We start from the raw sequence: 17,386 nt of genomic DNA on the forward strand, positions 1-17,386 counted from the left end.
AGGACATAGAACCAGAGGGAAACAGGGGAAAACATACAACAGAGGGGCCCATCAGCTGTACTGGACAGTGATGAAAATGAACTAAGTAACTCAAGGGCAGTGATAGGAGGGAAGGAATGAGAGGGATGCAGGGAACAGCTAGCACTATGCAAAAGGACAGAAATGTACATATACCACCGATGTGGAAGAAATAGTTGTATTGTCAAAGCTCATAGGATTCACCAACTTTATAGACTACGATAATGACAATTTGCTTCATAAAGGTTACAATGCATTTGTGATTTTAACTAAGTATCACTATCTCACAATATTGTGAAATTTGTGAAATTTATGTAATCACTTAGTCACAATAAAATTATTAAAAATAAAGAAAAAAAGAAAAATCCAAGTTTCAAAGAAAGTGTACAATATGCAGTATAAACAAACAAACTGGGCACTAGGAGTTCTAGAAACCTCCACGGAGAACTCCTAGAAAAGATGCTTCATTTTAGGGCTGGTGGATACTTAGCTCTCACTGCACACTGAACTGCATGAGCCAGGCACAGAGCTGGGCTTGTAGATGCATGCTCTCATTTAATTCTCATTACTATGGGAGCTGAAGTTGTCATCTCCTTTTTATATATGATGGAATGAAGGTTCTTCCCCAATAGAGAAGGTTGTTGCTTATGAAGGTCACAGCCTAAGAGTTGGCAGAACTGGAATTTAACCCATGTGTTAAATTAAAACTGCTTCAAGTATCTATTTTATATTTACTGTACGATACACATAGTGTTTCTCAAAGTGTAGCTGAAGGAATAGGTACCATGAACTCTTTTGCACAGCCTGCTAAAAAGGAAGATTCCGAAACTCCATCGCAGGCAGACAGAACCAGAGTTACTAGGCGCCTCAGTGTTTCTTTTTCCTTTTTGGTGGGGGCAGGGGGCAGGGAAGAGAGGTGTTCTGAACTCAGGGCCTAGCACTACCTATCTTGTGAGCAACACCCTTAGCCCTAAGCCCGTGTTTGCAATACTCATTGAAGCTTGAAAACCACTGCTTTATTCTTTTTTTTTTTTTTTTTTGGGTCCAGTCGTGGGGCCTGAACTCTGGGCCTGGGTGCTGTCCCTCAGCTCTTCAGCTCAAGGCCAATCCTCTACCACTTGAGCCACAGTGCCACTTCCGGCTTTTTTCTTTTTGCTTATGTGGTGCTGAGGAATCGAACCCAGGGCCTCAGGCATGCAAGGCAAGCGCTCTACCACTGAGCCACCTTCCCAGCCCTGCTTTATTCTTTCCTAAGGGTTTTTGTACCTTTTTTTCTAACCAAAAGGATCATCATTATTCTACTATTACAAATTAGAATGTACAGATAGGTTGTTCATCTTGTTCTGAATACTGCTTAAATTCATGTTTGGTGACTGACATTTTGTTAAGCCTTGGATTGCTGGGCACTTTGGCCTTCCTGGTGTCATTCTTATTCATTTGTAACCTTGTAGTAGCTGCTTCCCACCCTTCTTACTGTAGTAGTATAGGGTATGATAAAAAGACGATTCTAAACAGGCACTGGCGACTCACACCTGCAATCTTAATTACTCAGGAGGTGGAGATCTGAAGCCAACCTGAGCAGGAAAATTTGTGAGACTCTTATGTCCAATTAAATTAAAGGGGAGTGGTGGTTCAAGTGGTAAAGTGCTAGCCTTTAGGAAAAAAAAAAGTCAGGGACAGCACCCAGGCATTGAGTGCAAGCCCCAGGTCTGGCACACACTCACACAAAGGTCATTCTATTTAAGAGCTATCTCTAGGACTGGGGATTGGCTCAGTGAAGAGTCCTTTCCTAGCATTTGTGAGGCTCAGGGTTCTAACTCAAGTTCAAACAACACACATTAGCCAACTGCAGAAACAGATGTTGCTTCTAGAAGCATTGAGTAGAGTGGAGCACATTCTGATCTGATGGTGCATGGTTCAGAGCACTGTCAGGAAGGCACAGAGTATGTCTGACACACAGGAAAATAAAAGCAACTTCAAGGGTGGCATAAAGTACTGTTTTGTTTTGTTTGTAATGGTGAGGAGCACGAAGAAAAAGAATTTGTTAGCTTCCCTCCAGCTCTCGATGTGTGTGTGTGTGTATGTGTGTAGAGAACAAAGCAAAAACAGCACAGTGGACTGCTGTAGTTGACAAAGGCAGGCGATCTCATGAACTCCTGGCTTTGACACTTACAGACTGAGGTCTCGTTTAATCAGCTACCTCAAAGGAAAAGCCCATTGCCTGGGAGAGCATTGTAGGGCAAAGAGATGCAGAGGGCAGGCTGGAAGAGTTTTATTCAAGTATCCAAAGAGTCATTGGACAAATACATCATTCACCCTGCAAACATTCAGAGTGCCTGCTGTATCCCACATCCTCTGCTAAGCTCTGGGGCAGAAAGATGAATTAGATACGGCTCCACCCTTAAGAGAATTTTATACTCTAAGAGTACAGCTAGATGTGTAAACAAATACCGCCAAGGCTATAACTGAAATATGAGGAAGATAAAAAGAATGGAGGAAAACTCTCCTCTGATTGGTGAGGAGTGGTAGGTAAGAGGGTGGATGGGGGGAAGAAGTGGGGAGTCCTCCACAGAGGACAGGATGTATTCGTTGACTATAACAGAGGCTGATTGCCAGACAGACAAGAGGCTTCCAGCTTGAAGGAACAGCATGTGCAAATGCACTGAGGCATAAAGGAGCCTGGTATGATCATATAACAGTGAGCCTATCCATAAGCTATAGTACTGGGTACATGTGGCCAGGGATCAGAGGAGCTTGAGATGGTAACAGAGAACAGGAATAAGTCATAAAAGACCAGACTTCGGGGGGGGGGGGGAGGGCACGCGGGGGAGGGGGGGGAGATGGGAAGGGGAAACAAAGGAGGAGGCAACAATGCTTGATAAGAAATGTACTCATTACCTTGCCCATATAATTGTAACCCCTCTGTACGGTATTTTTACACACACACACACACACACACACACACACACACACACACACACACACACACACACACACACACACACACACACACACACACACACACACACACACACACACACACACCTGTTTGGTGAATGATTCCAAGGGTTATTAGAGGTATTTAAGTGAATAGAAGTTCTCAACGGATAGGACACAAAGTCTGAGACACCAGAGAACACTGGTTTACAGATGCCAGTTTGGCTTTTAGAATGGATACTTATGCCTCAAAAGTCCACAATTGGCTGTGTATATGTCCACACGAAGTTTAAGCGACAGTCACTACCAGCAGACTAGGCTTCTATCCTGAGGTCACATAGCTACTGACTTGTCATTTTAACAGCTGAGATTTGTCTGAATGGGCTGTAAGCACTGCTAAAGAGATCACAACCCCTACAGGTAATGTCATCTACTTACTGCTGCTTTGTGACACTAATATCAGAAAATAAAAGGGCTCCATGTGGCTCTGGGTTTGGTCCCAGAACACTAGGAAGGAAGGAAGGAAGGAAGAAAGGAAGGAAGGAAAGAAGGAAGGAAGAAGCAAGGGAGGGAGGGGATGGAGGAAGGAAGCTAAAGAAGAAGGGAAAAAGGGAGAGAGTAAATAAAAAATGCAATGTTTGACATTAAATAAAATAAGAAAATATGAAATATTTGACATTAAGTATCAATTGCTAGTTCACAAACATTCTTATGCATTGGGGAATAAATCCTTTGGACACCTCAAGGAACTCTAAGCTCTATGAAAAGCCTTGTCAGCAGAGATTGGAAAACCTGTCTGGGTTCACAATAAACTTGCTGTGTGATTTTATTCAAACCACTGAATCTCTCTGGGTAAAGTTTTTCTTGGTAAAAGGAAGGATTTAAGTAAGACAAAACAAAACAATGGGCTGGGATGGTGGCTCAGTGGTAGAGTGCTTGCCTTGCATGCATGAGGCCCTGGGTTTGATTCCTCAGCACCACATACGCAGAAAAAGCTGGAAGTGGCGCTGTGATTCAAGTGGTAGAGCGCTTGCCTTAAGCTAAAGAGCTGAGGGATAGCGTCCAGGCCCAGAGTTCAGGGCCCACGACCAATCAAAAACAAACAAACAAACAAAAACCCCCCAAAAACAAAAAACCCACTAACTAGCATGTCAATGCTGAAAGATGTAAGGGGTGATCAGAAGAAGGAAGGTTGAATGACTGACCACCCAGAGATTCTTTAAGGCTGGCAACTTTGTGAATGACCCTGTCTAGGTCTGGTTTTTGGCCTTTAGGCCTAGAAACTGGACTTCATAACACTTAAGAGGTACAACCTCACTATCCACTTACAAACAGATGGATGAAATCAAAGTACCCACCTCCCCTACAGTTACTGCTTCCAGATGCTTCCCTTGATCAAGAATCTCATAGCCAGGCACAGTGGTTGGACATACTTGTAGTCTCCACTACTTGGAAGGGTGGGGTAGGAGGATTGGCTTAGCCCAGGAGTTTAAAACCAGCATGGGCAACATAGGAAGACCCTGTAAAATAGGCTTCAAGAAGCAGCCTTCTGATTTAGGGATAAGAAGACTGCTTAAGTGTGGGCTTAAAGGGAAAGGAACAGCCAGGAAGAGACTTTATCCCGGGCAGAGGTGAGTCAGACAAATTAGCCCTGCCTTCTGGAGTCCAAATCAGATTCAAGATCTCTCCTGGACAATTCACTAGTTTCGCCTCATTGCCTTCCCACCTTCCATTTCACAACTGACCACCTATTCATTGTTATATTGGTATGTAAGCTAAATTTTATTTTTTTAAATTTGAAAAAATACTACTTCTTTAGGTACAAACACCAATCCACATATAATTCAGTCCCAGCAGACTTATGGTTCATTAGTAGCTAATAACAAATGCCTATCACCCATGAGTGCCCATCTGTGCAAGGCCCCGTTTCTAGAGCTAAACCTGACTTCACTCACCCTGTAACACTAGGAGGCAGGACATTAGCAACTCCATTTATAGATGAGAAACTGTAGTACAGAAACGATAAGTAACTTGCCCAAAGTACACAGCTTATAGATGGCAGAACCAGGATTTGAGCCCAAAGTAATCTGGTTCTAGAGTCTGTGGTCTTAACTACCACATGATATTGCTCTTATTTATTTCTGCCAGTCCTGGGGCTTGAATTCAGGGCCTGGGCACTGTCCCTGAACTTTTTTTGCTCAAGAACAGCACTCTACCACTTGAGCCACAGTGCTACTTCCAGCTTTTCCTGTTTATGTGGTACTGAGGAATTGAACCAAGGGCTTCATGCATGCTAGGCAAGCACTCTACCACTCAGCCACATTCCCAGCCCATGTTCTTAGTGTGTGTGTGTGTGTGTGTGTGTGAATCTCATTAACAGAGGACAATTTTCATTTTCAAATTCTTGGAAATTGTCAGCTTATCACTGTCACTCTCCACTGTAAACCAACTGTAGTCCCAGTAAGTAAAAGATAATGTGCTAGTATTCCATATTTTCTACTCTGTACCTAATGGGTCTCTTTAGCTAAGGTGACCCTTCAAAGATAAATTATTATTACTACCGTTTTACAGTACTAGGGGTTGGACCTGAGAGGGTCCTAAGTGCATACTCTACAATACACTTCCAGCCCAGAGATAAAGTTTTTAAAATCAAATAACATCAACAACAACAACAAAAAACTTTCCAGCTGATACCAGTGGCTCATGCCTATATGTAATCCTAGCTACTAATGAGATGGAGATCTAAGGACTGGGCTTGAAGTTAGCCTCAGCAGGAAAAGTCTATGAGATTCTTATCTCCAATTAACCACCAAAATGTCAGAAATGGAGTTGTGGTCAAGTGGTAGAGTCCTAGTCTTGAGCAAAAAAGCTAAGAGACAGCTCTCAGGCCCTGAGTTCAAGACCCAGGACTGGCACCAAAAACAACAAAACAAAAAACAACCAAACTAACTTACCACTGGAATTGAGATTTTTCAGATTTCAGGGCCATTCATAATTACTCTGGGCTAGAGTAACTGAATTCACTCTTCATTGCCTTTCTCTCCAGAGATACCCAGGTACTCAGGCCGTATTTCTGTCTGGGTTATAGTTACTGAGAAATACAACTCCAGACCTGCTGCTGGAGTTGATGACTCCTGGGCCAGCTTCTCACTGTGGGATGATTCCTCTGGAGGCAGAAGATAAAGCTTACCTTCTCACCTTGACACCTGCAGGTTGTGTGTCTGGAACCAATGGTTCCCTGCCCCTTACAGGAACTGCAGCCACAGTAGCTGCAAAGGGAAGGAAGGACGGCGTGGGGAAGCAGAAGCGCAGTAAAGGCTGCACTTACATCATATCTCTTGGTCAGTTTTGGCAAGTCATTCAATGATTTTCCCTTCTGTGTCAATGCTGTATCAGAGGTGACACAATGAGGGGCAAAAAAGCCCTGTGTTCCCCGACCAAGTGATGTTTACTAGTAGATATCCCATGATGTAATGAATATACGGGTAACTGAAACCGCAAGAAAAGCTTCAAAGGAAAAGCCCTGGAGAGCCAGACAGGGGAGCTGACCTATTCTTTAGGGGTGAGGAGTAGCTATGTCTCTGAGCCATTTATGAAAGATCTGAATGATGAGTAGGAGTTAATTAGGCAAATAGAGAGTGAGGTAGCATTCCAGACTGTGGATTCAACATGGCACAGCCCTTGTCAGCAGGAAAGACGGTGTGTTCGGGGCTGTGTAAAGAAAATTAGTGAAGCCGGGTACCAGTGGCTCACACCTGTAATCCTAGCTACTCAGGAGGCTGAGATCTGAGGATTGTGGTTCAAAGCCAGCCACGGCTGGCTTTGAAAACCAGAAGTGGCACTGTGGCTCAAAGTGGTAGAGTGCTAGCCTTGAGCCAAAAAGCTCAGGGACAACTCCTAGACCCTGAGTTCAAGCCCCACAACTGACTAAAAAAAAAAAAAAAAAAAAGGAAAAAAGAAAAAAATCAGTGAGAATGAAGTACAGTACAGAGAGCAGGAGGCTCAGACACACGGACAGAAGCCAGACAATGGCAACTTTACTAGAGGTCATGTTAAGAATTTTGGTCCTGGGCTGGGAAGGTGGCTCAGTGGTAGAGTGCTTGCCTTTCATGCATGAGGCCCTGGGTTCGATTCCTCAGCACCACATAAGCAGAAAAAGCCGGAAGTGGGGCTGACGCTCAAGTGGTAGAGTACTAACCTTCAGTTGAAGAGCTGAGGGACAGTGCCCAAGCCCAGAGTTCAGGCCCCACGACTGACCAAAAACAAAAACAAACAAAAAGAATTTTGGTCTTTATCCAGTAATACTGGAAATTCATGGAAATGTAAAAGGAAAAGTGATAACTGTGTGTGAATGTGGTCATTTTAAAAAGCTCACACACTGTTGTTGTTAGGCACCAGTGAGTCACATCCACAATCCTAACTACACAGGAGGCTGAGATATGAGGCTTGAGGTTCAAAGACAGCTTGGGCAGACAAATCTGTAAATCTTATCTTCACTTAACCAGCAAAAAAGCCAGAAGTGGAGCTATATAGCTAAGTGGTGGTGTCAGCTATTAGTGAAAAAGCTGAGTAAGCAAGTGAGGCCCTGAATTCAAGCCCCAGTACTGGAACTAAAAAACTAAAATTAAATATAGATAAATCTCTTATAGTCGTTGCTCTGGAGAGGATGGCATGGGAGGTCCTGAGTCACTGGGCAGACTACAGGGAAGACGGTGGCTACTGTAGCTGTCCAGGTGAGTGACGATGGTAGCTTGTAACAGGCTAGTGGAGGAAGAAATGGCAAGAAATTCAGAATATAAGCTAGAGGTGAAACTGACAGGCCTGGCTACGGAGGATGAGAGGAAAGTACCAAGGACTCCTAGGTTCCTGTTTAGGCAGTGAATAGATACTAGTGAGACCTAATGAGTTATGTTACAGGACGAGGAGCCAGTTTTAGGGAAGCAGATGGAGAGTGCAGCTGAATCTGAGGTGTCTGGACATGTCAGAGCAAGCTACAGTGACATGCTATCTGTAGTTCCAGCTACTAGGGATGTTGAGACAGGACAATTCATTGAACTCAGGAGTTTGAAGCAGTGTGAGCAACACAGTCTTAAGATCCTATCACAAAACACAACTACAGTAACAACAATAACAGACCAAATCAGGACTGGGGCATGGCTGAAGTGCTTATTCAGAATTTGTGAGGACCTGGATTTAACATCTAAGATCACACACACATTACCCCCCCCCCCCAAAAAAAAAAAGAATTAGAGAAAAATGGATATGTCAGGTTGACAGTAGGAGACAGGGAATGGAGCTCAATAGACAGGTTGGACAAGACACCCTAATTTCAAGATCAGCAGTAGATGGAGGCAAATGGAAGTCAAAGGTGTGCATAAAACAGTTTAGGGCTAGACGTGGTTCATGCCTGTAATCCTAGCTACTCAGGAGGCTGAGATCTGAGGATCATGGTTTGAAGCCAGCCCAGGCAGAAAAGCCCATGAGATTCTATTCTCCAATAAACTCAGAAAAAGCTGGAAGTGGCACTGTGGTTCAAATGGTAGAATGTTAGCCTTGAGCACAAAGAGGCTGAGGGATAGCACACAGGCCCTGAGTTCAAACCCCAGGACTGGCAAAAAAAACAACAGCAGCAGCTTAGGGCTGTGTGCCCTAGACAGTGCACAGTGAACCTGGAGGAATATCAGAGCTGGGGAGAGCAGGAGAAGCAAACTGGAATTACCAGAAATGTAGGGGGAAGCCAGGAGATTGTGGAATGCTATGGAGACCAAGGGAAGAAAACAGTTCAAGAATGACAGACACAAATAACAAATGCCAACACTGATTGTGTTCTATCAAAGTGATAAGGACTCTGAATATAGGATCAAATTGAATCTGTATCACAATCATTGGAGGTGAAAACCATCCTCTTTTATAAATGAGGAAACTGACAGAGAAAAGTTAAGCAGCTGACTCCAGTCAGGTGGTTGGCAAGTGAAGCTGGGACACAGCCTGACCCAACCCCTACCCCCCTTCTTTTCCTCTGCTACTAGAGGTTGAGTAATCCTTAAACAATATGCTTGGGGAGGTCGAACTGTAGCTCAAGTGATAGAATGCTAGCCTTGAATGATAAAGCTAAGGGACAGTGCTCAGGCCCTGAGTTCAAGCCCCAGGACCAGCACAAACAATATGCTTAGGATTAGCAATGCTTTAGAATGTTTGGATAGATGAGAAATCTTACCCAAGTCTAACCATAAAGTTCATTTATATTGCATATACAACTTACACACTGAGCTTAAAGATAGTTTCAAGAAATTTTTTTGTTTTCTTTTTTGGTGCCAGTCCTGGAGCTGGAACTCAGGGCCTAGATGTTGTCCTTTAGCTTTTTTGCTCAAGGATAGGGCTCTATCACTTGAGGCACAGCTCCACTTCTGTCTTTTTTGGGGTTAATTGGAGATAAATGTCACAGACTTTCTTGCCCACACTAGCTTTAAATGGTGATCCTCAGATCTCAGTCTCCTGGGTAACCAGAGTGTGTGGTAGTTTCATGTAATACTTTTAGGCTGTCTATGTACAACCCTGGCTTCCACTCATACATGGATGATCCTGAAGTCAGAATCTCTTGCTCTAGACCATCTACTGAGCTCTATATCTGTATGTCCTACTGCCAACTTCACATGTTTATTTTTTTTTTAATTTGGTTAGTTGTGGGGCTTGAACTCTGGGACTAGGTTCTGCCCCTGAGCTCTTCAGCTCAAGGCTAGTAGTGCACTATCACTTGAGCTACAGCACCACTTCCAGTTTTCTGGTGGTTTATTGGAGACAAGAGTCTCACGGACTTTCCTGTACAGGCTGGATTTGAACTGCAATCCTCAGATCTCAGTCTCCCAAGTAGCTAGGATTACAGGCGTAAGCTACCGGCCACGTGTTCATTTTTTAAAATGTCATATGAGATCTGGTATTTTCAACCTATGACATCATGCTGGTACTCAGATTGTGGAACATTTTATACCACTTCTGTCTTTTTCTAAGTAGTTTATTGGAGATAAGAGTCTCGTGGACCTTCCTGCCTAGGCTGGCTTTGAACCATGATCCTCAGATCTCAGCCTCCAGAGTAGCTAGGATTTCAGGCATGAGCTATTGGTGCCTGACTGTGGAACATTTTGGATTTGGCATTATAAGGATCTATCTGATACTCAAGACAGGAAAGTAAGCTGGGTAGTAGTGGCTCACACCTATAATCTCCAATGAACCAGTTGAAAGTGAAGGCGTGGCTCAAGTGGTAGAGTACCAGCTGAAGAGAGGAGAGAGAGGGGGAAGAGAGAAGAGAAGAGGGAGAGGGGGGAGGGAAGAGAGGGAGGTAGAGAAAGAGAGAAAGAGAGAGAGAGAGATAGCTCCATGGGGCTCAAGAACTTGCCAACACATATAGCTAGCTTGGCTCAGTCAAAAATCAGGTATTCTGACTTTAAATTTACTGTTCTTTCATGGGAGTTCAGTGGGAGAAGGGAAAAAGAATTTGGGAGCCAAAGTCAGCTGGGTGAGGTGGAGGTACATCTCAGTAGTAGAGTATGTGCTTAGCATGATTCAGTTCCTAGCTGACATATATGCATACAACACATACACACTACTCTACCTTCTAGACCTTCCTGCTTTGTGTAAAGTTACAGGACATTTTTGAGGGTTAAATCAGTAAGTAAAGTTTTTAATATAATGCTTAATGTCAATGATCCAGCTCTCTCCACCTCTATACTTTCTTCAGGACAGTAACTGCAGGGTTTCTCTGGGGGAGCAGAATTAATGGACCTTGAAGGTCATGTGCTGCTACTACAACAGAAGAGTCCCACGCTATGTTTAAGCGGGAATTTCTTGTGAGGACAAAGGGAAGATCCAGGTGCCTGTCCTTCCTTCCTCGGTCAAGCAGGCTCCAGGCAACTACAATGATCTACTGGCTGGTTGTTTCCTTTGAGATAAATTGGACAAACAAGCAGTTTCCGGAGAAGGTCATAGCCTGAATCAAAATGTAGCCAATAAATGTAGCAGCAGTGCCCACAGCTCAACAGCAGATGGCAGTGTTGCATCACCTACCACTAGAGACCCAGAAAAATCCACCAGCACTTTCCACCAGCACTTTAGAAAGTTTATCACTGTTACCTGAGGTTATATCAGCATGTGGCAGACAGGCTGAGGGTTTTCACCCTTTTTTATAGAAGAGGAAACTGAGCCTGAGGTTAAAGGGCATGCTCATATTCAGGAATGCTAAGACTCTTGAAAAGAAGGAGGCAAAATGCATGAGTTCAAATCCCAGATATGTTCTTAACTAGCTCTGACTTGAAGAAAGTAACTTTCCTTTATTGTTTGTTTGTTTATATTTTGAGACAGGGTATGACTATGTAGCCCAAGCTGTCTTCAAACTTGCTATTAGACCACCAGGCTGGTGACAACCTTCTGTCTGCGCCTCCTGAGTGCTAGGATTACAGGTGTGTGCCACCACACACGGCTCAAGTGTCTGATCTTTAAAATAGGTAAGATGAGTACTACATTTACTGGGATGTCGGAAGGGTTAAATGAGATAAGCCATACAAAATGCTAATAAGGACATGGTGTGGCACTCAGTAAATTGCTATTACTGTAATTCTGATTCTATCAGTGAGAGGAAGGCAACCTGAATGTGGCTTCAAAAAGCATCAGAATGAATGTACCCTGCTGTCAGCTGGCCATTATAACATACTGCTGCTACATCTGCCTGTTCTTCATCCGTTTTCACAAATTGAGTGGAAATGGTCTATCACTTGGTGAAATGACCAGTCTTCTGTGGGCACTACCCCTTTACAGACCACAGGCATAATCAATTATATCTCACAAGAGAAAGCTCAAATAGTCTGTGTTTCTGGTTCTGAGAAAGGAGGTCTGAAAGTTTACACGAGCCTTAAATTGGCCAATGCTCACGGGAATGAGATCTGGCAATGTGACCAAAGTTAGGGTCAACAAAGACAAGAGCAACTTCTTCCTCTTCCTCGGATCTTTCCTCCTAGTTCAAACACCTGTGATGATGGCGCAGGAATGATCATCAAAAAAATGTGCCAAGTGCGAGGCATAGTGTGGTATGCCTATAATCCCAGCTACTTAGGAGACTGAGGCATAAGAATTCCCAAGTTTGAGGCTAGCCTGGGAAACATACTGAAACCCTATCTTAAAACAAAACTGAGGGCTGGGAAGATGGCTCAGTATTAGAATGCTTGCCTTGCATGCATGAGGCCCTAGTTCGATTCCTCAGCACCACATAAACAGAAAAAGCTGGAAGTGGCACTGTGGCTCAGTGGTAGAGCGCTAGCCTTGAGCTGAAGAGCTCCAGGCCCAGAGTTCAGGCCCCAAGACTGACCAAAAACAAAAACAACAAAAAATAACAATAAAAAACCAAAACACAAACAAAACTGTCTAGCTACTCAGGAGGCTGAGATATGAGGACTATAGTTCATAGTCAGCCTGGACAGGCAGGAAAGTCTCGAGAGTCTTATCTCCAATCAACTACTCAGAAAAAACCAGAAGTGGTGCTGTGGCTCAAGTGGTAGAGCATTAGCCTTGAGCAAAAGAAGCTCAGGGACAGTGCCCAGGCCCAGACTCAAGCCCCAGGATTGGCAAAAAACAAACAACAAAAGACCTGAAAAGGCCAGGCGCTGGTGGCTCATGCCTATGGTCCTAGCCATTCAGGAGGCTGAGATCTGAGGATCACAGTTCAAAGCCGGCCCAGGCAGGAAAGGCCGTGAGACTTTTTTTTTTGGGTCCGGTCATGGGGCCTGAACTCTGGGCCTGGGTGCTGTCCCTCAGCTCTTCAGCTCAAGGCTAGCGCTCTACCACTTGAGCCACAGCGCCACTTCTGGCTTTTTTCTTTTTGCTTATTGTGGTGCTGAGTAATCGAACCCAGGGCCTCATGCATGCAAGGTAAGCACTCTACCACTGAGCCACCTTCCCAGCCCCCATGAGACTCTTATCTCCAATAAATGACCCGAAAACTGGAAATGGTACTGTGGCTCAAGTGGTAAAGCACTAGCCTTGAGCTGAAGAGCTGAGGGACAGTGCCCAGGCCTGGAGCAAGCTCCATAATCAACAACAAAAACAAAACAAGGGACTGAACTGATACTTTTGGGTGGCTGCAGGTGATGATAATACTGCATATTTTCAGGATGTTCTTTCTTCTGAAAGAACTTCAAATGTTTTCACCTCAAAGAAATGAAAAAAGGTTTGAAGAGATTGATTTGAACATTACACACTGTATACATGTACTGAAATGTCATAGAGTACTCTGTTTTATGTATCAATTAAAAACAAAACGGAGATATGGGGGCGAACAAAGGGATGGGAAGGTGGCTCAGTGGTAGAGTGCTTGTCTTGCATCCATGAAGTCCTAGTTTAATTCCTTAGGGCCACATAACAGAAAAAGCTGGAAGTGGCACTGTGGCTCAAGTGGTAGAGCACTAGCCTTGAGGTGAAGAGCTGAAGGACAACGCCCAGGCCTAGAGTTCAGGCCCTATGACTGACAAAAAATCAAAACAAAACAAAACAAAAAACCTAGCTGGGTGCTGGTGGCTCATGCCTATAATCCTAGCTACTCAGGAGGCTGAGATCTGAGAATCAGGGTTCAAATCCAGCCTGGGCAGGAAAGTCTGTGAGACTTTTTTTTTTTTTTATTGTGAACATACTGTACAGAGGGGTTACAATTACATGGGCAAGATAATGAGTACATTTCTTATCAAGCATTGCAGCCTCCTCCTTTGTTTACCCTTCACATCCCTTCCCAGCCTCCCCCCCCCCCCCCCGCGCACCCCCCCCCCCCCCCCCCCCCCCCCCCCCCCCCGTCTGTGAGACTTTTATCTCCAATAAACCACTCAGAAAACTGGAAGTGGTTCAGTGGCTCAAGTGGTAGAGCACTAGCCTTGAGCTGAAGGACTAAGGGACAGTGTTCAGGCCCAGAGTTCAAGCCCTATGACTGACAAAACAAAAACAAAAACCTGAAAAATGGTCAAGGATATATAGTTCAGTGGTAGAGTACTTACATAAAGGCCCAGCTTCCATCTCCAACACCATATCCACAGCAACAACCAAAACTCAATCAAGCAGTCAGGAAAGCTCTACATTTCAACCTTAGCTACAGATGTCATGAACTCTGATTGCTCTCCTGTCCTCCCCAGTAAGACAGGGAGCCAGGTCCAGAGAACTTCAGAGAGCATGATTCCAGATCTAAAACCAATGGCATTGTTTGAAGCAAGGCCAGAGGGACTCAGAGTTTAAATAGGCCTGGTGGGAAGATAGGGGAGAGGAAGCAGGACTGGCTACCCATGTGTCCAGTTCGGAAGGATTCTGGCAAAGTGCCCCACTGCAGCAGCACAATTATAAACAGGGCTAGTTTCAGGAGGGTTGTCTGCTGGCTTCTATGCACACAGTCCCAAGTCCCAGCCTTAAAGCCATAAGAAGATTTCCTATTATCTTGGAGACCTGAGATTCTTGTGGAATGCTATCAGAGGCAAAATCACGGATGTGACTGCAGAGTAGGGGAGAAGAATGGGGGGAGCGTTGGGCCAGACCCCAGCAAGGTCTCCATTCCAAACCCAGCCCCACCCTGCCACTAGGAAAACAAAGGTGTTAGGGGAAGGGAAGAAGAAAAGTCATTTCCTTCATGGTAACTGTAGTTCAGCTGGGTAAGAGAAGGCTGGAAGGGAGCCATGGAGTCTGAATTTCTTTGCAAACAGCTCAGAAGGGAAAGTCCGACTTCCAGAAGGCCTACACCCACACATCTAAGTAACTTTATTAGCATCACAGACAAGCTGGACTGGAAGAGATCTTAAAAAATCACTCAGGCTCATGCCCTATAACCCAAGTTACCTCTGGCTTTGAACAAACACAGTTCTTTCCCAGCCCTGAACATCTTCCTCCAATTTGGGCAGAAGTCCAATTGGCTCCAAAAGACAGCCATTCTCCCCAGGGCAAATTAGCGAGCTCCACTGGAGGGAGCCATGTCATCTAATCTGAATTTACCATGGGAAAGTTCAGGAGTTGGAAGACACTCTAAAGAGCTGGATTCTAGTCTCTGTCCTCAACATGAAGCTATAGCCAGGAGATAAAACCTAGATGCTCCACCTTCCCCTCAGGCACGATCTTTGGTTTAACTGTGCCAAAATAGTTCAAAATTGCCCTTAATACCAGATGAGCAATGACTGTGTAATAAGAGAAATAAATGTAAACAGATACATATGAAACAATATAAAGTGACAGCTGATCATTATTATCAAGGTTTTTTTTTTTGAAGTGGCGAGTCATCTGCTAGGCACTTTATTTAGGGCATCATGATTGACTTATTCCTAAAGAGTATGTAAGATGAGTGATATTCGTATCCTCATTTTACAAACGTAGTGTCTGGAGCTCAGGGAAGTCACATAAGGTCAGGTAATAAGATGCAAGGTCAGGAGTTAAAACCAGACACCCTCATTCTACCACTTATACTCACCATGCTAACACAACTTACTTCTTTCCTTTTATTTCTTGCCCAGTCCAGGCTGGTCTTAAACTCATGATCCTTCTAGCCTCTGGGATTATAAGTGCCCTTATGTCTTGAGTAATGTGTGCGTGCGTGCGTGCGTGCGTGCGTGTGTGTGTGTGTGTGTGTGTGTGTGTGTGTGTGTGTATTGGGGCTTGAACTTGAGGCCTGTGTTCTATACTTCAGCTTTTTTATACAGGCTAGCTTTTTGCTGCTTAATTAGAGATAAAGAGTCTCACAGACTTTCTCCTGCCTGGTTTGGCTTCAATCTGATCCTCAGACCTCAGCCTTCTGATTAGCTAGGATCACAGGTTTGAGCCACCAGCATTTGGCCTTTTTTTCTTATGTCCATGCATTTGTATCTCTCTGTGTCTCTCTATGTTTGTCTTTCTCTTTCTCTGTCTGTCTCCCTCTTTCTCTCTCACATTCATTCACACACACACACACACACACACACACACACACACACACACACACAACCTCTCAGAGGCTAACATCTGACTCAACCTATAAATGATCCAGAACCTGTGTTAAGGCCAACTTTGTCACCCACAGTCTGAGTGACCCAAGCAATCCTCTTATTTATAATGTGAATGGGTTATATCATACAGATAAGTAGTCCCTTCTAGTTCTGAAATTCCTTAGCTTGGGAAGAATCCAGAAATTCGAAGGATAAGCTTGTTCTACTCTGTCCTGCTCATTTTGGACAGAAAGTAATTGCACCAATAGGCAAATGGCAGGAGCAAATTGGACCATGAGAGTAAGATGACAAGGCAAGACCCATTCCTGGAACTCAGTCAGTTTTACTGCTTTGTCAACCTCAGCTCTAAAATGAAAGGGCAAACCAAAGGCTTTCTCCAGAAGGTCCCTTAGGACTCTGACACTCTGTTCCTGTCATACTAAATAGCACAGAAAAAGTCCAAGTGACTTCCCCAGGAGTGAGAGGAGGGGGAATGAAGGCAAATCAGAACCACAGAGAAGATGACAGCTCCGAGTTAAAGTTAAGAGAGCATGGGAATGCTGATTCCTCTCCAGCTCTTTCATTTAATTAAAATTCTTTTTTGCCAATCCTGGAGCTTGAACTTGGGGCCTGGGCACTGTCCCTGAGCTTCTTTTGCTCAAGGCTGGAACTCTACTACTTGAGCCACAGAGCCACTTCTGGCTTTTTTTGTTTATCTGGTACTGAGAAAATCGAAGCCAGGGCTTCATACATGCTAGGCAAGTACTCTACCACTGAGCCACATTCCTAGCCTCCAGTAATTTTAGAAGCCAGATCTTTCCAGGCTCCTCCTCTGCCCTCTGCCCCCTAGCTCCCAAGGGGAGGCCAAGTACTTAAAGGTCACCTCAATTATTTGATATCAGCACAGGGGATGCTTTACGACAAGAGCTGTGCGTGGGAGCTGGAATCTACAGCCCTGGGGGCCTTTTTACAGTCTCACTTATTCTCAGGACACCACTGTAGTCCCACCCATTCAGACCCTGGGGGCCAGACATGCCCACTCAGCTTCCCCAGTAGGCAGAATGAAGAGCATTCTGCCAATGTGGAATGCCTGTGGGCTGGGCAGTCTTTTAGGTTCTGGGGAAGACAAAAACAAGCACCCGCCTTTGAGGATTCCAACAGAACAGGGAAAGGAAGACCCATTTGGTGGGTGCCTACCATGTACAGCGTGCTTTGCATATATCATTCAAATCAATCTCAACAAGTCTATGCAATAGACTATTAATAGTCCAAAATAAGGAGAATGAGCCAATTGTAACATTTTAAATCTGTTTCAAGAAATTGAGATACTTCTATACAATAATCTGAGCTATAGTAAAGTTAATTTAAAAAACAGGATTCTCGGGCTGGGAAGTTGGCTCAGTGGTAGAGTGCTTGCCTCGCATGCATGAGGCCCCGGGTTCGATTCCTCAGCACCACATAAGCAG

General features: G+C 44.4%; 1 protein-coding gene across 2 annotated transcripts in view; it reads right to left on the reverse strand.

The window, feature by feature from the left end:
* Limk2 (LIM domain kinase 2) overlaps positions 1-17,386 on the reverse strand; it is a 78,098-nt gene that overhangs the window by 42,318 nt on the left and 18,394 nt on the right. Inside the window, exon 1 of one of the 2 annotated variants that reach the window (XM_042666247.1) lies at positions 5,910-5,981. The exons of the other annotated variant lie outside the window; for it this stretch is intronic. Within the exon in view, the coding sequence (XP_042522181.1) occupies positions 5,910-5,944 (35 nt within the window). The 5' untranslated portion in view covers positions 5,945-5,981. Of the gene's footprint in view, positions 1-5,909; positions 5,982-17,386 lie in introns of those variants that run through there. 2 annotated transcript variants of the gene reach the window in all.

The sequence above is a fragment of the Dipodomys spectabilis genome, unplaced genomic scaffold, assembly GCF_019054845.1.
Source record: "Dipodomys spectabilis isolate Male_0828 unplaced genomic scaffold, ASM1905484v1 ptg000363l, whole genome shotgun sequence".
Lineage (NCBI taxonomy): Eukaryota > Metazoa > Chordata > Mammalia > Rodentia > Heteromyidae > Dipodomys > Dipodomys spectabilis.